We start from the raw sequence: 23,824 nt of genomic DNA on the forward strand, positions 1-23,824 counted from the left end.
TTTCATCCTCAACCAGTTTGTAGCCTCATATCAAATAAACCCAAATACAAAGCTGCAATATTATTTCCACTTATAATGAAATTTCAACTTTACTGGACATTCTTCTTCTTTGTGGTGATATACTGAATTTGATTATAATAACATAATAGACAGCAAATTATGTGGTACTCCAAAACTCAAATGCTCATGGATTCTGCCACAATATGGAAATACATACATATATTCTTCCAAAAGCTTTAGGTGATCTTGGCAACTTTGGAACAGATGAACTTTTTCATCAGCAACAGTTCTATTTTTCTATTGGCAGACGCATCAATAACAATATGAAAACAACAGGCGTCTTCCTGGGCTTTATTTTCCTGGAAGGGAGCTGGTGTGGAAGGATCGCAGGGAGCAGAATTGCAGGGTCTTAGGGGGAGGGGAAGGGGGACCAGCAGCTGCCCTATTAGCCCAAAATCTGTTGTTCAGAGGAGGTGGGAGGAGGTGGAGTAACAAGCACTGAATGTTCACAAAAGGGAAGCACACAGTAATGGGCATTTCAACCCTAACATGTCTTTGGGTGTACTTTTGGTCACACTTTTTCCCATAATCCAATGCCTGGGACCGGGGTCTTTTCCTGATAAGAGGCGTGCTTCTATAGGCTTTTTTTCCCGTGGAATAATAAGAAAGGTCAGAAAGTGAGACAACTTCCTGCTTCAAAGTGCTGGGTCAGACCACCGGTTGGCAGAAGTAGTCAAAGCTCAGTAGAACACACACTCACAGCAAGGCATATTTGCAACCTGCAGGACTCTTGTGATTTACACACAGCTAAGAAGCCTAAAGACTTCAATAAATATAGAAGATAAAGTCGGCACTGTAATTAAGAGCCTGTTTGGAACATTGATCTCCAATAAGCAGGGATTTATAGGCACAAACATGCACAAAAATGGGGACTTACATTAGCGGTACACACAAACACTCCACACGTCCATAAATAGGCAACTGATTTACAAATGAGCTGACCTTTATGTTGGCCCCGCGCTCAGATAGGCCCACACCCCCGCCAGGGTGCATAAATCACAATGAAAATGCATATGCATGAGCATCTGAGGAGGTAGAGGATAAGTGTGTGTGTGTGCATTTGTGTGCTGCACACCATTGAGGCTTAGTTAAGTGCCTTTTATTTCATTGAGTTAAAGTTAAGGGCCGTGGACAGGCCTCACTCCACAGTGTTGCTTTTGAATGGAAAGAAAGAGAAATAAAGAACTCTTAACTTTGATTTTTTTCCCCCTTTTATGATTTTTTAGTAGTATCTAGGGATGGCACATCACAGTAATGGAAGAGAGACGACGTTTCAGGTCTCTTATGTTGCTACGAGAAGTGGTTTTGGTGTTGGATCTTTGCCTGCTGTGTGTGTGTATAATGTGAGCTGCTTTAACCTCTGCTTGTTTTATGAACTTATGCACGGCTCTGGATGCGGCCGCTGTTAGATTAATTTACACAGCACTCACACTCGCTTGCCAAATCTCCCTTTTCGCTGCCGCCTGAAGGCAGAGTAGATATTGCCCGGCGAGGTAAATAAATTACTTCCATCGATTGCTGTAGTTGTCGAGTGACTTTATCTCAGGCTGACTTGTCCAGATACACATCAGCGGGTGACAGGGAGGTCTTTTTTTAAATAATGTGCCACTATGTCTTATTTTACATGTGTTGTGCGGGTGACAGGCTAAAATCAGATCTTCCTGATGACTATCTCTTCGTATTTAAAGAACTCGCTTGAGTTATGTGTGAGTCAGTGTATTATAATGGAAAGAGTGTGCAATGTGCATTTTGAAAAGCTGATGAATTAGCCTCAAATTATCTCAGAGGGATTTTGGCTGTCGCCTTCTGGCCGCAGGGCATCTAGAGTTTATCTCTGCCTTATTAGCTATTCACATTGGTCACTATAAGGAAGGACTATCTAATAGAATCGGTATCGTTTATGCCAGCCTCTTTGTGCATTTTTATGAACTCAGACAATGTCGATGCGGGAATGTTTTAGGACATTTTAGAGCCCCAGATGTCATGGCGTAGGAAGAGGTTAGAAGTTCAGCGTTGAAAAGCAGAAGGGTGTGCGTGCATGTGTGTGTCGGCGGGCCGGGCCCACATGCGGTTTTAATAGACGCTATGCTGACATGACTGCAGAGGCCAAGAAGCCACCGTTAAAAGTTTTGGAAAAAGTGTGAAAGTATGCCTCATCTGTTTAACAACTGTGGAACAACTGACCAGTGAAGATGAGAATCTCATCCGTGTGCTCATTCAGTCATCATATTTTCTATCATACATGTTCATTCTTGTGTTTGAAGTTGTGTAGCTTAAGAAGTTCGTTGGTGTAACAGAAGGGATTTGAAAGCTATTTTAGTAACTAATTACTCCATTAGTCAGAATTCTCCGAGCTAGTGTGAGGTCATCTTTTTTGTGCGACCTCCCCTAAAGTTAGGTGGAAAAATGTCATTGTTGAAATGCTAATATTTTTTAAAGTTTCATTGCATACAAGAGTGGAGAAAAAAGCGGCTGAAACTGGTCAAAAGGAATAAAGAACAAATGAGTGCAGGGCTCGGTCGGGACTAAAGTTATTACATGCGATGACTTAACTGTAAATGATTGACAACTTGATTCTGACAGGAGCTCTGCAGCTGATGATTAACAAAAATCCCTTTGGTGTTTGTGCTCGATTCCTTGCGATGTGGCCAGGCGAATGTCAGAACATAGCAAAGGAGCACACTAATTACATATTTTAAGAGAGAGAAATAACAGGCGCAAAAGAAACGTGTGGAAAAACACAAGGGTTGTTGTTCAGGGAATGCACTCCAACAGTATATGATTAATTGAATTTCATAAATTAGTGATGAAAAACATAATAAAACATATACTCCATCTTAAGGGCTTGTTCGGCCTCCTTATTTATTTATTCTATGCTTAACTTTTTATTGCTCTGATAATGAACAAAAGTGGCTCAACCTGCATTTTTCACTTTAGATTTGCTCCATGGCCCTGGGCGCTACAATGCAAATGAGTGGTGCGTAAGCCAGTGAAAAACATTATGCTTGAGAGATGAAACAATAGTTGCATTTGGATGTTGTTATAATTGGGGCAAATGGCTGACTAAATAAACAGATGTGAGTTGCTGGCTTGGTAGATCTTTCCCATATCTGCACTCTGGTTAAAAATTAAAAATCCCAACTAGCATAAATCAGAGAGAGGAGAAAATTAATATACAGCGAGGGGAAGATTAATCAGATAGCTGCGCTCTCAGTGTAATTTTCTCCTTCTTTGTCCCTGAGTGTGACAAAAACATTATTGAACATCTTTACCTTCGCTTTAGCCACTCGGGCTCGGCGAGCTGGCTGCAAACCTAACAGTGTTTTAATATTGCTGCTTGTATATTCTAATCCTGACACCACTTGAAATATAATTCCTTCTCCTATTTTAAATCATGAATGTGAAATTGCATTAAGGAAGGAGTGTGTGGGCATGAAAGCGGGGATGTTAAATGGACATATGAATGCAGGGGTAAATCCGGACCTATTAAGCACTTTTCTTATTATTTCTGAAAGTGGAGCGTGATAATTAGTTTGGTAGAAATCCTATAGTGGGGTGGAGGTAAGGGTCTCAATAGTTGAGCCAAATTAATTTCTTCTGTCACCTTGAGCATACGTTCTTCTTAATAGGTTTAATCTATTTCACGGTGATTAACTTTTATTTTTATTTTACCACTTGACTGTGATGCCATTTTTTTTCCCCCCGGATTCAACTCTGCGGCTAAATAGTGTCTTCGGACGGACATATGATATAGACGCATGGCGTCATTACTGTTTGGCTCCCGACTCGGCGTGATCTGAGGGATGGCAATGGGCCGTTTTTCCCAGGGGTCCTTGCAGCTGCAGCCCAGTTGTCATGTGATACAAGTGTCTGGCCGGATCGCCCTTTTCTTTTTTTCTTTTCTTTTTTTTCCTCAGGAGTCACTCCAAGTCTTTTTAGTGCTAAAAGTTAACAATCATTCCTGATGTTAAATCCATCAGAAATCTCCGTGTGCCACGAGGTTGCTTTAATAATCTCCCCTGTGCGTGTGTGTGTGTAAGGGAGAGGTAGGGGTTAGGGTGGGCCATGGGAAAGTGGAATACCTGAGAGGATTAGAACTATCCCAAGGACACTTTGTGTGGGACTCCAATCAAAAAGTCATTCTGCATGAATTCAAGCGTTTGGTAGCCATTTACCTGCAGTCATTTCGCCCAAGTCTTTAGCATCCTCGGACTTTATGGCTGGGGTGTGTGTTGATAATGCGCAGGATGCTGGGTCTCAGTATACATGCTTTATGTATTTCTGGAATCGCAGGTTTTTCTTGTTGTTGTTTTTTCGTCCTGGTTTCGACTTACACTGGTAAATTACACCCAGTCACTGAAATTACATCCTATAGACTAACTGTGTGTGCGCGCGTGCATGTGTGCGTTTCCCCTCATTGCTGACATCATCTCACAGAGCTGTACTCCATGTCAGCTTTGATTAAGCTGAATGAAGTCCAACTGTTTTTGTGTTTTCGTCATTTAGGGGAAGAAAAATGGAAATGCAGCTGTTTTCATGAGTGTGTATGCTTTTGCGGGAATGTGTGCAGCGTTGAGTGCGTAAGAGTGGTTGTCAAACGCCAATGCGTGCGTTTGCTTGTAGGTAAGGCAAATTTGATGGGACAAAAGTCCAAAAAGGAGCCTGTAGCTTGCCAATTTGCGCACCGCAAAAGTCGGTTATTGTTGGCCGGAGATCCTAACAAATAGTTGCAACACTGTGTATATGTCTACTGTGGTAGGTTGGAAATCCTCATCTGGGACCAGTTGCTTTTTTCAATATTCTTCTGGTACCTGCAGTATTTTTCTAAGTTCTCTCTTTTGGTCTACTTTTTTCAGCATTTTGGAAATGTAAACACTTGTAAAATACATCCAGATGTTACCAGATCTGCTGCGCCACCACAAACACTGGCAGGGAGCATGCATGTGTGTGTGTGTGTGTGTGTGTTGTATGACTCTTTGCCCAACCGGTCAATTCTATACCGACAAAACTCGTTTTGTTTCTTTTCAACTATACAAGCTGCTTGAATTAAGTATACTTTAAGTGCAAAGAGTGGGCAAGCGACAAAGACGGCAATTCCGCAAAAATGAGGACCTAAAGGGTGTTTGATTATTTCTGTGTCTGACACACACATAGACTTAGAGTGTACATGCACGGAAATTGTTAACACAGCAAGACAGGCTGGCTTCATGTGGCAAAGCTTCTTTTGGACCACTGTAAGAGGCAGGAGTGAGTTCCAGCGCTTTGTGTAGGTGAGTTTGAGAACTGAAAGGTGTAATTGAGGGATAAATGCTTTAAATGATTGTTTATATCTTGTCCACACAAACAGACATACATAGACCAAATAATATAACCATAATTAGGCTCTATTTCACTCTTACATGCTCCTGAACACACATTTCAAGCTTGAGATTTATCTTCTGTCAGGATACTGTACACATTCCTGGGGGAATAATTACAGAAGAAGCTTTCTGGACGATTTTTTTTCTTCTCATTAGTGTGAATGTGGTGAGAAATTGTGACACTTCAGCTGACATAACCATACAGAAACACGCACACATATACACACACACATGCAGAAGAGCAGCTGATGCTCCAGCTACTTGGTACATTTCCCCCCACAGAAGTTTTATTTTATCCTGTGTGTGTGTGTGTGTGTGTCTAAGCAACATCTGGCTCACGCAGCCTTCCCTCCTCCAATTCAAACGTCACCTTGTTTGTTTGGCTTCATCCTTACAAACACACCATTAGCGCTGCCCAGTCCACTGATGACTATTCCTGGCCTCAGCCTTAGTTTAGCTCAGGCCTGCCGCCTGACTCACTGGAGGTCCCTACAGGCAAACCTCAGTCCTACCAGAACCGAGGAAGAACTGAACCACAGCGCACCGCCCAACCACCACAATGTAACCCTAGCCTGTACTTGAAGCTCCACTGTCAAACAGAGACTTTCAATACGTGTGTGTCCTACGGCACCTCTGATCTGTGAAGTCCACCTTGTCTGCTTACAGACTGACAAGCAGGCCCAGTTTATGGAAGGATATGAAAGCGAGCGACGTAAAGAAAAGAATACAAGCGGTGGTTGGAAAGAAGAGAAAGAAAACAACAAAGGTGGTCAGGACAAAAGCAGTATTGTATCACTGGAATGACTTGTGAGTTGAAAGGCTGAAATGTCCTCCCTAGAGCTCGCTCATAAAGCTTGGAGCACTGCTTTGCCAGCTGAGGCCAAAGCCAGACAGCTCTGGCGGTCCAGCTCACGGAGATTCCAGTAAGAGGAGATGTAAAAATCAATTTGCAGTGAAGAAAGTAAACAATCGGAAATGACAAATGCGACAGTTCTTTCCATTGCGCTTTCTATTTTTTCCCCCTTTCACTACTTTCATGGTTATTAAATAAGACAAATGCAAAACCCGAAAGAGTGACTAATCAGCAGTGTTTTGCTCAGAGATCACATCAAAGGTTTTACCCCTTTCTATACCTGAAATACTGACTTAAACTGTTTAACTTTGCAATCATAAACCTTTTTAATACTTTAAAGATATTTCTAGTTTAAAAAAAGTCTTTATAGCTTACTTGTGACTTTTCAGTCATACGTAATAAATATAATTTTGCAATGAATAAATTTAAAACAGTGTTTCTGGCCTGGAATTCTGCCTCTAATTTGATCCGTAAGAAAACACTGCACCCGAGAATTAAAAAAAAAAAACAATCAGAGACTGGGTGTGACCTACCAAGTGTCAGTCAATCTTTTGCACACTTGCAAGCGCACTGATCATTGGCTCACCCACTCATTTAACCGTGTAAAATTAAACTTCAACCCAACAATAATAACAGGTCAGCAGAACTATAATGTGTGCCTCAGTGTGCAACGTTTGACTGACAACTCATTAATTACATCCATTTGTCTTTGATTGGTTGCTTTTCATCGGCCCCAGTCACTCATTTGCAGACTTTTTTCCCCACAAAACCTTATATTTACATTACATTCATATACACAAGATTGCTATTATAAATATGACCCAAACGTGATTTTTTGGGGGGTGTATATATCACCTTCAACAGCTAACACGGTCGAGTTCTGAGGGACCTGTTTGTTTTTGACAAACCCAAATGAGGAAGCATCAATGGGCCATAAGAGGCTGATGTCAATATAATTGTGTAGATGGAGAAACAATGGACAGATGACTGTGAAAGAGATTGAAAAGAGACCAGGAAAGCGATTCCTTGGGGCCTGTTTGGTGGTTTGGGGCCAATAGGGGCCCCAGCAGAGACCTCCATTAGTGGAACGATCTAACCCTGGGGGAGCCAGTGCAGCGACGGGCTTTCGCGGTCAGGGCCTTCTGTTTAGCAGCAGTTTGTCCGCATTGCTCATAGCATCGATCCTGTGTGGAGAGCTGAAGCTGCAGGAAAGCTCTTTGCCGCTGAATAGGCCGAGCAGCAGCGTATCGATGAAGTAGAGTGGACCGCTTTCGAGGCCTGTGCCACTTTGGCCGTTGGGTGAAGACGGACACATCTTATTCAATACGCACGCCACATGTCCGCCCCAAGGCATGTTAAAGCATTGGCTATATATGAACACAGTTATGTGAGTGTAATGATTTGTGTCCTACACACACTAATCCTCTTATGTGTCAGATGAACAGATCTGCTTTGACTGGCTGGGAACAATATGAAAGAGAAACAGTAAGGAAACAAACATGTTTCCCAGGCTCACATTATCCCTCCTTCATTGACCCTATGATCTGTTCTCTTCCCCACCACCTTCTCTGTTTTGTACTCTCTGAAGTCACATTCCATAAAATCACCTATGGTGGCTGTGCGCTAAAGACTATAATGCTGGGTTATATATGGCATCCTACCAGGTTTTTGAAAGTGCTCCTAGTGGCAGCATAGCATATGATTTATGAACAGTATATGAGGGGACCCTTAAAGTCCTCACATACTGTTTTAACTTGTGTAGTACGTCCGCTTACCAATGTGAAGGATGTTGTTTTGGTATTTACCTAACTGATGCGCTCCAGTACTCTTTTGAAAAGAAAAAAAAAAGTTACAATTTGCACGCATGTGTGTGAACCTCACTCAAAGATGTGTGTACTTTGTGGTAATTGTTTGTCGAGCACCACACGCTAGCAAACAAAACAGTTTGAAGCATTTGTACAGAAAGCATCAATTCTTAATGGGATGATCACATGCTAAGCGGCTCACAGCGGCAGCTCTGTTTACAGACAAAGAGGGGCAACAAACAAAAGGCGCAGAAGCACAGGGCTCTCGACTTTCTCGTTGCATTAGGCTCGGAGTTCTCCATGTGTCAGTGTGATAGACACACGTCTCCAGCAAGTGTTGTAACGTGGCATGAGACCAGATTTCCTAATAATACAAGAGAGGCGTCTACTATGGCATCCAGAGTTTTCCACTGTTATCATCCATTCATCCAAGCCGTTTCCTGCCCCAGGGTCTTCCTCCCAGCCCGGGCAGGCGAGGAGAGGGAACCCTCTGTCTCCCGGTCTTCCCGCTCGTCCGCAATCCTCCCCCTCCCCTTGCTCACCACATCCTTTTTCATCACTTTTCCTTTCCCCTCGCTCTGCTCGGGTCACTTCTGGTGGGCGACTGGAGTCTTGCCTTTGCTGGATTCTGCTTGTCTGGCTCTGGAGCTGACACAAGCACATGAGTCACTGTGACTCACATCTATTCAGGCTTATTGCAGAGGAAATGGTGCTGAATAGGAAGAGAAGTGTCTTTCTCAGACTGGTACCAGGAAGCAAACTCCTACATACTGTACAACTGAACAAATACTCTCCAAATGAGCTATGGACTAACTTGAAATAAAACAAACTTTACTAAGTTGGAAAAAAAATACATAAATAAATTCTTTTAACCTTGAAATGTCCCTTCACCCAGGCACAAGCTCTCCTTTTTTTCATCTGTTAAATGTTTGAGTGTTTGATAGTTTGAGGTCTGTAGCAGAACCCGCCTGGGAATTAATGTCATTCATATGCCCCGCGGAAATTACTTTTGAAATGCATATAATCTAAAACATGCAAATGAGGCTGACTTTGTGCACCCTGTTTAATATGAATTATCATTTTCTGAATACCTATTATTACTGCGTACATTTCTCCAATTATATTGTTCTTTTTTTGTCATTTTTGGTTATTGACGCACATGTGCACATCAGGAACATGCCTGGTCACTTGCGCACACACACACACACACACACGCGCTCTCAAAAGACTGCCTTTGTGAGGGGTGTATTTTAATGAGGAGTAATAAGGATGATAATGACCCAGTCCACACTCGCCTCGCCTTCTCTCTCTTAGCATAATTTTTAAGTTTCTGAAACAGATAGATCTTTTTCTGTATTTGAGTTTTCTCATTGAAAAGTCAGAAACTATAATGCCTTTTTGCAGACGACGCACAAATGTAACAATCAACAGTCCTTAAACAGCGCACGAAACTAACAAGGCAGGAAATACAAGTGTTGCTCATCAATTTTTTAACGGGGAGTTGAAAAATTGATTCATTTTAAAAGGGAGCACTGCATGTTTAGTTTGTCGCTTCCTTTTCTGTTCTGGTGGTAGAGCACTTATTAATGTCCTTGTCTGAAAGGCAGACCTTATTTTTTGTCTTAAATTGAATGGAAGGCATCCCTTTTTCAAATGCATTACTCTTTTAATTTATTTATAGAGTGGTATAAATTATTCTATTAATATTAGTAAGTTCCAAATTAGTATGACTTCTCTTAATGTTCTTTCGACTTTTATTAATTAGGATACTTGTCACTATATAACAAAGATTTTTTTTTCTCTGATAAATTATAAAGGAGTCATTTTTTAATGCAATGAGAATAAGCTAAGAAATTATTCATGTTATAATATAATTCAATATAATATGGGCAACGTGAGACCAAAAGTGTGGCAGAAAGAGCAAGAAGAGCAAAAAACTAACAGTTCTATCTTAAAGCCTTTCATTGGTGTTGATTTGTACTCTGCATGCTTGTCTGAGGGGGTATTTGTGCACACCGTGGGATATCATCTTGTTTTACTACTTTTGAATAGCATGTAAATTAATTACCCCAGCTTGGACCAAGTTCAAAAGTACTGAAATTCAATTAATTTGAAAAGTGGACATGCTATCATTTCTTGCCCATGTCTCCTTTTAACGTCTGGCCTGTTTTTACTGTGCTCTTATTCAATTATATTTGATTAAACTTGCTCTGATCCAATCTATTAATTAACTCAGAAATGCAAAGTGCCCCGACTTGAAAGCCCGTGTATAATATTATATTATGTCCACTTTGATTTTTATTTATTTAAATATACTGCACTGTTTTAAATCCATTGTAACACTTTATGGCTGCTGTTGCCCATTTCCAGGTAAATCAAATCTACCCAACTCATCGCCCTTGTAATGCAAAATTCTGATCATAAATTGTGTCACCTAAAGGCAAGTAATAGTGCTCTCCGGCAAATAAAGTTATTTTATCTCTGCGTACTATATATATATATATATATATATATATATATATATATATATATATATATATATATATATATATATCTATATCTATATCTATATCTATATCTATATATATATCTATATCTATCTATATCTATCTATATCTATCTATATCTATCTGTATATGTATATGTATATGTGTGTGTGTGTATATATATATATATATATATATATATATATATATATATATATATATATATATATATATATATATATATATATATATATATATATATATATTCTGATACCTAATTTAAGAGTGGATTTCTTTAGTTGGATTTTTTTTTCTTAGCTCTGATTGGAATACTTTTAATGTTAAAAGTTCTGCAAAGTAAAATGTATTTTTCTTCAATTTCTCAGGGCTACCTGAAATAAAGGAAAGCAACATCTAAATCGAGACAAAATGTACTTGATAGATGATAAGAATGATTGATTTTTAATTAATCTCTCATTTCTCTTATTTTCTGAACCCTTCTTTAATTAATTGGGTGTCATTGAGAAGGATAGACACCCAATCAATCAGATTGGAATTAGAGCTGGCAAGAAATGATCATGTTTCAGAGCCACTAGCGGCAACAGATGTCCAATTCATTTGGAAAAAATGACAACAAATTGAGTCTATCGGCTATACCTGGTCAGTTTCCAGATGCTCCAACAGCTCACTCATTGTAGTCACACTCCACCATTTTAACTTAGGAGTGACACAGTTTCATCAAAATTTCTCTCCACAGCTAAGCCCCCCACCACACACACACACACACACACACACCTTCTTTCTGTCGTTCCCTCCTTGCCTCCCTTTCATCACAGTTGAAGGTCATCCTAATAAAGCGCTCTCTCAGGACACGGCTGCTAATTGCTCAGCTGCTTTCACATCCAAATAAAGGTATGCTGCCTTTTTCTCAGCCCTTCAGTCCTCCCTTGCTTCACCTCTCTTCCACCACTCTAAGCATGAACCTGACCTCCATTTACCTCTCTGGACGGAGGCGATAGATGAAGAGAAAGGTCCTTTCTTTCCATTCTCATCCTCCTGATCACTTGCACGTGAACTTTACCTCTTGCGGAATGCATAATCCGCAATATTTTGCCTCAGATAAATGAGGTGTGCGTGGAGACCTCCTTCTACAAATATTTGTGTGCACCTTTGTGTCTGTGTTCACTATTTTAAACCGACAGTGGTCTGCAAGCCTGTAAATTACTTACTGCTCTCTGAAGGAAGGGCCCAAGAGTGTATGTTTGCCCGGGTCACACAAACATACACACACACACGTCGAGCGATCTCATGGGTGCGGAATGCTCTGTGTGTTTACCTATGGCTCCAGAACCCACCTGACCGAGGGAGGCTAATCTTTATGGGCTCTGTAAACAGGGACTTTGTCTTCACAAAAATACACCTCAGACTTGTGTGCACACATACAATCGTTCACACAAATTCGCAGATAAAAAGCCAGGGCTGCAATCTGTCGGCTTCTTGGCTGATTCGTTTCTCATGAACAATTCTCGCATCTTCACAACGTCAAAGGCACACTAATAAGAAGACTTGAGGTTGCTCTAAAGTCCAAGTCAGCATCTGTCACACCCAGCGACACACTTTGAGGCCAGCCACTCGCTGGTGGATATTGGCCCACGTGTGACCGGCCTAGGTGTGGGATAATGGCATTCACCTGTGAGCACTGGAGCAGGGCCAGGGCAACCGCAGAATTGAGCTCTTCAATGTTAGCCAACCTGTGAGCACTGGCAGGCAGCCAGAGTGGCCCAGAGCACCGCCGTTAGCCTGTTAGCTTTAGCTCGACTTTGAAGTCGATCTGCCTCAAGCGTGCATAATTTGGGTCCCCAACCATCTGCAGAGGAAGCAACCGATGATGTGGTGCTCTACTTGTTTGTACGCTTGAGTGAGTGTAGTATGGCTTCCCTCATTAAATCATTTCTCCTCATATTGATGCCAATCATTTTCTCAAAAATTCTACTCTGGATATTCATCCTATCCCTTGTCCCTTACAGTTTTCCTCTCTGTATACTATGTTGAGCTTGGCTTAAGAAACCAGACTTGATCAGTGGGTTTGTTTTGAAGAGAGGTGCAAGAACAGCATGCCTGGGGGAGTGTGTGTGTTGAGGGGCGTGGCGGGTGTAGACAGGTGTGCCAGAATTTTTTATTTTTTTAATGTAGTTGAGTGATTGTGAGACACTCTGGGTGTGTAAAATGCCTCTAAACAATGAGTCTGGAGTCCATGTCCTGCAGGTAAAAACTAAATTGGAAATGTGATCTTATTCAAGGTGATACATTAGAGGCAGCTGACAGGATGTAGTAAAGAATCACCTGTGTGTAAAATGAAATACAAATTCAATGTCAACACCAACTTCTCCAATTTTGCACATTTCATGTCTCACTTGCTCAGAAATATAGATTGAACGACAAGGCTCTTACCATAGACGTAATACATATGGTTTCTATTTCAGGGGGGAACTTCAATGTTTTCCAGGGTTGAACCTGCCTAGTTACCAGGCGCAACCACAGGCAGGCGAAAGACAAATGATTCAAGAATAGGATGAAAGTAGATTGGATTGAGTGAACATACTGGTACAGACATTTTTCCTCCCCCTGCTCTCCCTCCCACTCTTATTCCCTCACTTCTTTGCCTAATAAGCAGCGTTCCTGTGAGCTGATGCAAGGCGGAGGAAACAGAACAGGCGTTCTGGGACCGCTGGAAATATTCCCACATGAGGCATAACATGATAAAGACTTATTATCTCACTAAGCTGCTGTAAACACAGATGCACACATAAATACACACTGTACACAACTCTCTCACTTGCATGCTTGCTCGGTGACTCTCACAACAAACTCACTCACATCCACTCGGGAGTGAACCTGGTTTAAGAGTGGTGATGAGCACTGACCAAGTGGAATTTGACAGAAGCAATCCCGCTAACAATGCCACAGAGTGAAGCCGCTCGCTGGGTATTGAAGTTGTTTGAACACCCCCCACCCCCTTCAACTGTCCCCCCTGGAGCAGGGGGAAGGAATAGTCAAGAGTTTGGCTGATTATGAGGGCAATCTTTTCGGGAACATCTGAAAAAACTACATGTCAAAACAGGACTTGGCTCTGCTCATCAATCTCACCAGTCTCATAGATATATACATGTATAAAGCCCGACTGTGAGGTAATATGTTACAGTACAAAAGTAGGTGCCTTCTGGAGCAAGTTGAGTCCTATTTGCTGTCTTCCCAATACCAATTAGACAGCTTTTTTTCCCTTTTCTCTATCTCTCTGCTCAACCTTCACTCATACCTCCGTCCCTTTCGCTATGTCCCCTTGGTCGAGAGTGGGAATGTCTTCCGCACACACTCTCAGGTGAAAGGTTCAGCTCGAGGGGGTCGAAACTTGAAGAAGATGTACAGAGTGTGTGCGTAGAGCGCGTCCAGGCAAGCCTTTTCTCGCTGCCAGAAACACTTTAACCTAGAGCTATCTGTGTGTCTCTGTGTGTGCATGCATCATAGACCTAATCAAAGACTTCGGGCTAGATTTATGCCCCTGCCTTTTCCCCGACCTCCATTACACCATCTTATATACACCCATTACAGGATATGGCCGAGTACACACCCTTTGGAGCGGCATTGCACATTGACTGTGTGTGTATGTGTGAAAGACAGGTTATGTGCTCACTTCCCCATTAGGTCCCTGTCCACCTGCGAGCTCTATCTCCATAGCATACTGCTAATAAGGTCAATGGGAAAGCTTTAGAAGCAGATGAGCAGGCAGTACATTACAGCACGGTGTGGGCCCGATAGGCGGCCGGTGATTCATGCTCACTGAGATGTGTGATGACGCAAAGAGTTTGTAGCGTGCTGCAAAGTCAGTGGATCTGTTGATCACTCAGCACCATGCATGGCTTCATAATATTACCTCGGGGAGTAGTTTGACCTAGCAGGGGTCCGTGTGGAGGAGGGGAAGATGGTTGGGAAGAGGAGTGAGGTTAGAGATTAAGTGACTGGCTTTAAATGTCACAATAACGATCTACTTCTTAGTTTTAACCTCCCAGGCGGATGGGTGCCAGGAGTGCGTGTTAGGAAGTAATACAGTCTTGATTTATGATTTTAAAGTCACTGCTTATTAAGACAGAATTCTTGACCAGGCTGTTAGCACCTTGTACTTCCTAACCACGACATTACTTTTGCATATTCCTACTTCAGTAACTTTTACAGGTATTTTAATATACCACTATAATACTGATTTTTATTTTCTTTTTCCAGAGTCAATTTTATTGGATAAATTTGTTTGATGTGGAGAAACACAGACCGAAAAAGTTCTTGGAGTGCCGTTCATAAGTGTGGTAAATAAAGAAAGAAAAAAGCTTAGTAACTTTTGAGCTTCACCCATTAATTTCATAGGACACTCTAGTTCCTTTCACAGATTTTTATTTGTCATCAACACAACGTAGAACTAAAGTTCAGGCATACAAAATAGGAATACATATCTATATTAAATATTCTACATTGTCATGCAATGGAAAGTCTTACTAACCACTTTAGCCTGCTAATAACCATATAAAGAGCTCATATGGTGACAGTCATATAAAATCGCAATATACTTTCACACATTTATCAATTTTCTATGAAAACCATGACTGTTGACTTCATTATGTGCTTGCACAATCTGTCTGTAATTGAGCCTTAAATTTAGAGATTTTTTCCTTAACAGATGTTCAGGTTGTTAAGCTGCATTACTGTCACCACAAGAGTCTACTGAGCTCTTTCCAGCCTTAAAAACGAGTTGTACCTATTTATCAAAAAGCCCAGAGTTGTCATTTATTTGGTTGGTGAATTCGATTTGGCGTGTTGTTTGATTTTATTCCAGTACTACCATTTATCAGTCAGTCCTTTTTTCCACTAGATGTGAAAAAGTTGCAATTGTTTCCATTGGGGGAAGACTTTGCTACAATACTAAAACTACAATATCGCAAAAGTAGGAAAACTTTGTCTGTGAGTTGCAAGCGTCGACCCTTTTCAACTTGCATCTTTTCCACCTACACAATAACACATTTAGGCCCTTGTCCCTTAGCAACATCCCATTAATGGAGCCGCTAGTGTTCTATCTCAACCACACCTGCTGTCAACCTTTCACAGTGAACATGTACACACACAGTACACACACAGTACACACACATTGCCTCAGAGCCAAAGCAGAGTTGGAATCTCTGATGAAATTTCTTTTATTCTTTCCACAGAGGGCACAAGTTGTACCGCTCTGAAAGCTGCGCACACGTTCTTGTGCGCTCGCACAACACACGAAAAGTCCCACCGAGCGGGTGGGTAAAATATCTCCATGGAATTTTGTGTACCCGTTTTGGGTTGCAGAAATGAATCCATCAGATGTTTCCATCTAAAACTTTGCACTTGTGTGTTAATTTCTAAAAGTGCATCAGGCAAGCCAGCGAGATTGAGCTTGTCATTAGGAGTTCGCAGCTCGCATGCTGGCATGAAGGTTTGTTTTGTTTTGTATTAGAGACTTTCTGTGTGCTCTACGAGCATTCTTGTGTGTGTGTGTCTCTCCGCACTCCCACGCTTACACTCCCTAACGATGGCAAATGCGCCTGTGTGTTTGCAAGGCCTTGTTTCTCAAAAACAACAACACATCCAGGAACGGCGCGTTTTGTCTAGTTTTGTGCAAGGAGGGCGCTCTAATTAGAGAGGGCCCTATGAAGGTGCTTCAAACGCGCGTTGTCAAAGACCAACCTGCTCATGGCTTACACACAGCGCACACATGCCACCTCTGATTATTGGAGAAATGCGTGTTTTATTTAACTATATCGCTGGGTATTAGCAGCCTTGTCAGTTTAGATTTGCTGCCTGTCTGATCCTAATCCGTGCGTGCGCTCACAGACGCACACATCTACATGCAGACAAAGTCTGCTTCAGGTGTCGCTTTGTGGCCACTTGTGCGTGGGTGGTTCATGACCAAAAGCCCTTTTCAGAAAATGCACACACACGCACATGAACGCACACAATCCACATCCCTATCTTGCCATGTGTTTGCTTTAGCTTCCACACTTGTTTACCCTTTCAGATAGGCACAGGATTTCTGTTTAATACTGCCCGGGCTGCTTTTGTTTAAACCGTGTTGTTCTCTGTCTCCTTTTCTCCAATCCCCCATCTCGCCCTTTCCTGTCTGTCTACCATCAGGTGCCAGTGATGATGGTGGAATCAGCCTCTGAGACCATTCGAACGACACCGTCCGGCCAGAACGGCGTCAGCAGCCTCAGCAGCCAATCAGACGGAGGAGGGAGAGAGGGCGGATCCAATGGTGACACAAATGGAGAGATCAGCCCAGTCGATCTACTGCACCTGCAACAGCAACAGGTATGTGCATGTATGTGTGTCTGCGCGCATTTACGTATGCACCTGTTATCACGATTGTCAAGTTTATGGACATCCTACAGTTGCATCCATGCACTGTAATGTCCGTTGTGTAGAACACACCAGTCACTTGGATAACTTACACATGTGGCAACTTTTGGCAGCCTTGTTTTTCTGCCCCTCACTCCGCTCTTAGCGTGCATTTTTTTTTTTGTCATGCAAATATTTTCCACTGTAGACAACGTCTGAGCCCCAACGAGGTTAAGGGAGCCGTTTTTTCCACATAAACACATGAGCACAATAGAGGTGTCTGTCAGTGTTGTGTTCATTTGTTTTATTTTGTCCCTCATGCATGAAGTGTTTGTCAGTGTTTGTATGTATGACACATCAGTATGTAGCCTCTCCAGTAAGCTTGTTTATGTAGCCTCCAGTGTGCCAGACTCCCCTCATCCTCACTAGAAGCCCCACATTATATTCAGCATACACCCACTCATACAAACTTGAACAAAGTCTAATGGTGGCAGTCACTGCAGGGTGGGTATTAATACACTAAGTATACAGTGGTACTTCTAAGTACAAAATTAATTGGTTCCAGAGGTGGTTTCTTTACTTGAATTTTGCTAAATAGAGACACATTTTATAAGTAATGGCCTTAATTTGTTCCAAGGTCCCCAATACTACTAATGAAACCCTTTTAAAAATGATCAAAACTTGTATGAAATATGTGAGATACACACAAAAAGAGAAAAAAGAGAAAAATATTTTTAAGCCATTCATATGAATAGCAAACACGTGCAAAAACATGTGCGTAGGTGAGAGAGATAAAAGGCAAATGTTACGGGTAAACACACAACTTAACAATTTAAAATCGTGAATTCAACAAATGGCTTACTTTCTCGGGTGCCAAGGTGGAAATTAAAGAATAAAGTTCCGGTTAAGCAGACTTGGAAAAACTCATAAAGCATCGTGCAGCTCCTGTCGAGGCAATGGAAGGCCGGCAGTGTGTTGGGAGAGAGCCAATGAGACCCAAGCGAGGTATTGAGACATAGCCAAATGTGCCAATTTCCATTGTATCCTGAGGAAAATTTTCCCATTGAGGCTTTTGGTAAATGGAATATTTTGTATGTAGGCATTCATAAATAGGGTTACCACTGTATATGTATTTCATACTTATAATTGCCTTCATGTTATTCTTAAAGAAATGTTAATTGTCATAATGTTCTTTTGGGCGTGTTAGTCCTTTTTATTTTTGTGTGAAACAACCTGTCCTCGACTATGTCATTACTATATGGACTTTTCCATTTGTGTAGCTATTTTGACTAATTTGAGGAAGTGTACATTGGGATTGGGTTCCAACATTACGCCTGCTCATGTTCATGATGAGGAAACCCCCTGCCTGCTCAAATAATCCGCCTAATTATTATGTTAAAGACTGAGTTTTTCGATGAACACTCGAGGCCCTTCACTTCCATTTTGGCCCCACTCGCCGACCCTTCCCCTGACTGCCTCCTCGTGCTGCTTCCTCAGCAACCTTCAGACGAGGACACACACACATGCAGTTATGCACTAATGCACACACATAAACAGCCAACCTGTAGCACACACAAAGCGAGCCTTTCTTCTCATGGACGGGTCTTTGCTCTCGATGTTTTTGCACCTGTGTGTGTGTGTATGCTGGTATTTCCTCTTGAGCGGGTTACCAACCACAAACATGACTCTCTCTCTCTTTCCATCTTTTTCTCTTTCTCTCACTCTTCAAACCACTTTTATTATTATCATTATTTTTATTTTTTTGCTACAGTCCACAGTAGACTATGAAAGACAAGCACAACCTTTCCCCCAGATTTTAAAGTTGCAGCTTATCAATCATAAGTTTATTGTATCTTTATTTATCGCTTAAAAAATAACTAACAATATTTTTTTATATGGGCTTAAAATAGGAAGCCAACAACCTTTGATCACTGCAACAGGAATGGGAAATTTGAAGATCAACATAATATATTTTTGTGTTTTGAAATCACATAATTACTTGCCCCGTTTCTATTATCCATCCAAACCAAAATTATGCATGGATGGATCTCATACCAAAGCTACAGTAAATATTTTAAAATATGGTTTGCAGTTGACAAGCACTACAATGTAGTGCAAATCATTTCTAAAATTTTGAACTCTTCTATTTAAAAGGAGTAACCAAACACACAGCTCTCACTAAGATGACATGTAGTTTTACCACATTGCCAAGTCCAACCATAGTAATGACAAAAGATTACAAAATATGTAGGTCTCCCAATAAACAATTATTTTGCTAATTAATCATTTTAATTTAAAAATATTATAATTGTATAATCAATGAATTGGATCCTACGATTGACTGACCACAAATTCGGGATGTCTCCTGCCTGGTGCCCATAGTGGGCTGGGATAAGGCAACCTTTGAGAGCTTAAGTGGTTTGGAAAATGAATTGAAGAGAAAAAAATAACTATTTCAATTACACAACTTTATTCAAAGTATATCAAGTTATTTTAAATTGTGCAGATGCTGCTCAGACAAATATATTGATTTAGATTAAGTTGTTTTCAACTGTCCATAAATGACAGTGAAATGTTACTCAGTGATTCATCAAAGCACAACTTGATGTTATCAAAAACCCTAATGCAATTAAACAAAATAATCAATTTGCTTTCATGTAGCATGACACAAATCTCGCAATATTTTCTTTGAGATGTTGATAATTCGATGGACAACCTGAGGTAAAATACATTCTGGTAATGGTTAATCGATATTAAAACACTCAACAATTAAATAAATAATGAGACATTAATTAATCAAATGATATAAGGCACTTTAATTTTGTGATTTTTCTTAATACAAATACTACAACTTTGTTTTTTCAAATAACATGTGAGTGATTTCATACTCTAAGTTTATCAATCCAAGCACTAAACACCAAAATCTCTGGCCACATATACTGTACATAAACCTCCCGGCTTGTATTGTGAAAGAAGCTGCAGATATAGTGCCTACTTTCCCATTCAGAACTTTTTACTATTCTGTGTTGTTGGAACACACTGACATCTGCCTTGGAGAAATCGCATTAATGTCCTACTGTCAGAACCCTCATCTAGGCCTTCTGTCTCAGTGAGGCTGCCAGCAGTAAATGCATTTATAGGGTATGTAGATAACCAACCACACACGGGCCATAAAATTAGCTAACAAGAGATGTCACAAAATGCTCTGCCTTGAATTGACAGTCCAAATTCCTATTTCTCATCAGATTTTGCAGGTGTACGTAACACTGCGTCCAGTGAGTGTAGAGGGAGGGGTAGCACGAGGAGAGGTCGAGGCGATTGTCTAAACAGCCGCAGGGTTTGAAGGTAAAAGTTGGGGCAAGAGGGAAACACGCTGGGAGGGAAGGCAGTGGTCACTGGTGGGGCTGGAGAGAAGGAATAGAGGGATGAGGGAGGAGTGTAGCACTGAGACGTGTCAGAAAAAGGGCGCCTGGGCCCCCCTGTGGAATGTGGCCTGTCTGCCTCCCCAGAAGAACAGAGTAAGGGAGAAAAAGAGAAGGAGGGGCGGGGGGCAAAAACCAGTTCTGCCCCATCATGTAGGGGAGAAGGAGGAGGGAGGCAGCAAGAACAAAGAGCGGCATTACAGGGCAAGGGTAAGGAGAGGTGGAAAAGTGAGAGTGTGTTGCACTTTGTTGAGGCGCACGGGTGTAGACATGCAATGATGCATAGCCAACGAGAAATGTAAGCAGGATAAATCCTCACATACCTCAAAACGGTATGTGTGTTCTGATGAGAACCAGGTGTCTTCACTACTTTTCTTTTCCTTACATCTCTCATCCACCCCCGTTTTTGTAGTAAACTACTACATCGCTGTCTCCTCCTTTTCCCTCACCATCAATTAATGGCTTCTGGTGTTCCAGCCACCACAGTAGTAGTAGCAGCTGGCGCTGACAGCAAAAGAGGGGAAAGGAAGGAGAGAGAAATGGTGACAAAAAGGTGCCGTTTCCTTTCAGGAGTGCCACTCATCGGTTTGGGCTTTTCCCCCTTTTTTTCTCTCCCTCTCACTCTTTGCCTTGTTCTCCGTCAGCCTTGGCCTTAAGATACTTCTGCAGTCAAATAGAGAGTGAGAGGTGCATTCAATTGCCTATCAAAGGCGCAGTAGTTGAGGAAAAAGGCAGTTTTACAAATTGGCCTGGACTCTCATTTGTCATGTTGTATTAATTTATTTTACAAGGAATATCCTTGGCATCTTTGTGGTGCCGTCATGCATTCAGTAGATCTTAAACATTTCTGCTAAGTGTCGACACTACATATAACCCCTAACCAAAAGATGAACCTGCGTTAACCACGTCTTAATCCTCCGTCTTTAAAAGGTGTGCCCCCTTAATCTCTGCAAGTGAAATTGAGCCTCGTAAAGGTATATGAACGTGTGTTCACATACATGCAATTACAGCAATCGACATAATAATAATGTGTGCAATCTCCCTAACCATTTATGTCTATTGACTATATCTCCATATCTTTATTCTGAATCCACCAGTAAGACACTAAACAGATCAACAACTATACACATATGAACAAAAATAGTCTTTAAGGCTCTTGTCTTAACTTGAGGCCTGCCGTACACAGAATGAAATGTTTGAATGTGAACATGTTACATTCGGCGTTGGCACACTTGCAAACTAACCCGTATGGATACTATTTACCTCTTGTGGCCATTTCTTTAAGAAAATATTTTGAGGGACTACATGAAGACATTGTGCATTATATTATTTATACATTGACGGCTACGTTAATGCTTATTCCATCCTGTTACTGCAATCCATAGTTCTTCTAATCTAAACATCATTTCCTAGAAATTAATTGGCTGTATTTTATCCATAAAATGAGATCTTATTTTACAATCATTTCCATGAAGTTGTCAAAGTGCCTTCAAAATCAAATTGGAAATTGGTCTTCATGCAACTAGACAAGTATATATTGTATACACACATCACAAGCACAGTGATGTGAGTTAATGAAGGGTGTAATTTAGTAGCCGCAGTGATGACTGGAGATCAGGGGAAACCGATAAAGATCTACATGTGCACTAACACTGATAATATGATAAGTGTTCTGCACGTATTTGTGGAAAGACTGCAGTTCAGTCTGAGGGCCACATGTTAAGACAGAATGATTGTAATCGGCTCGTCTGGATTGACGATGACTAGAGAGTAGACTTGCTAAGTAATGGGAGGTGAATGCTGGTGACATTCAGGTTCTGTATGACCTCCAGCTCTCCTTCAGAGTTCACTTTCAGGTCAGGGGTGACTAGGAGATAGAGGTGATGGGGTGAGTGCTAAATAGAAAGAGAGAGTCATTTCCTGACAACACTTTTTGATTTCTTAGTGCAGTGGGATTTCATTTAATCACATTATGCTTGTGCATCTGCATGAGCAGTGGAGTCCTCTTGCACATTGGTGCGTGCACTTCCTTCACAATGTGTATGTGTTTTCTGCAGCACAACCCCCAGTGTGTGTATGCATGTTTCCCACTGTCCTATGTGCAGGCCACTAAATCATTGGCCAGCCTCTCTGAGTGCTGTCACCTCCTAAAAGCGTTGCATTGGTCTCAGCCTGGCTGTCCTTTTTATGATTGGGGTCAGTGAAGTTCAAAGGTCACAATAGGCCAGAATGGGTTGCCAAGCATCACAGAACACCCACGGCTGGATTGGCCACAATACAAAGGATACAATAAAACTGAAAAGTTCCTTCCAAGAGGGTCCGAAGCACCAGTAACACTTGTTTCCTGACTTTTGCTTCCTTAACGGTAACATGGTCAAAATTAACCAAATTGGTCCAACCATAGAAGGGAAATGGTAAACAAAAATGACCTGGGACTTATGATAGAGGTACCCAAAATCCTTATCTGAAGACAGGTGGCATTGTTGCAGTATATACTGTAAAAAGACGCCAAAACCTTACCCACTTCGATTTCATCTGTTCACATTTAAAGCTAAATAATATCCATTCAACAAATTAATTCATAGATATGTGTTTACTTTGTGAGTGTCCATTGTCGGTGTGTAGTTTATATAGTATTACCTTTTCTGGATTATTGAGCGTTGAGGCAGATACCAAATTCCTTCATTTGATTCTTCATACATACAGCATGGTTTTGAAGTTCAGCCGTGGTTCTATCCATTTCTGAGTCGATCAAAAATGCCATCATAGTAGAGTGCAACTTAACCAAAATTGTATCAAATACTGGCTCACTGTCTGCTGTGAGTCTACAATCCAGCGACTAGGCTTCATGGATAAATCGTAGACGGACTGAAGAAATGGTTCAGCAGGCCTGATAAGCCCGCATGGACACAGTCACGGTTGGTTGACCCAGTCAGCCAAGAGGCTCCGAGACAAGAAAAGACAAATAGCAACCCAGCTAAAAAGCTTTGTGCATGTGTGTGTATGTATCTATGTATGTCTACCTCGTCTTTGTTGTGGAGACTTGAGTTTTACACACTTGCACCTGGAGTGCTAAGGCTGGCATTGGTTGCCATGGGAGTGTTTAGAAGCACTTAAGCTCAGAGGGTCTGCCTGTACTGTCAGGTAAATAAAACACACACACAAGTGGGGAGAGACTTGCCAACATTCCTGTTTTGAGGAGATGAAGGTGTAGAATGTTGAGTGTTCAGTTAATCTGCAGAGGACATCACCGTAGTGACGTTTTTAGGGTCAGCGAGCAAAGCTCAATTCTCTTGTGCTCTGATCAGTTGTAGATTTGTGACAAAAAAGATTTGACCAATATCTGCTGGTTAGGGCAAAAAATACAAGCGTATCGATAGTAAGATTCTCAATTAATTCAAAATCTGCCAGTCATGCAGAGATACAT

At 41.4% G+C, this 23,824-nt stretch overlaps 1 protein-coding gene across 2 annotated transcripts in view; it reads left to right on the plus strand.

The window, feature by feature from the left end:
• Nucleotides 1-23,824, plus strand: part of foxp4 (forkhead box P4) — an 83,063-nt gene that overhangs the window by 12,047 nt on the left and 47,192 nt on the right. For both annotated transcript variants that reach the window (XM_077602821.1, XM_077602822.1), the window contains exon 2: nt 16,772-16,948. In XM_077602821.1, the coding sequence (XP_077458947.1) occupies nt 16,781-16,948 (168 nt within the window). In that variant the 5' untranslated portion in view covers nt 16,772-16,780. The remainder of the gene's footprint in view (nt 1-16,771; nt 16,949-23,824) is intronic.

This window comes from Stigmatopora argus, chromosome 6 (assembly GCF_051989625.1).
Source record: "Stigmatopora argus isolate UIUO_Sarg chromosome 6, RoL_Sarg_1.0, whole genome shotgun sequence".
NCBI classification, from domain to species: Eukaryota; Metazoa; Chordata; class Actinopteri; order Syngnathiformes; family Syngnathidae; genus Stigmatopora; species Stigmatopora argus.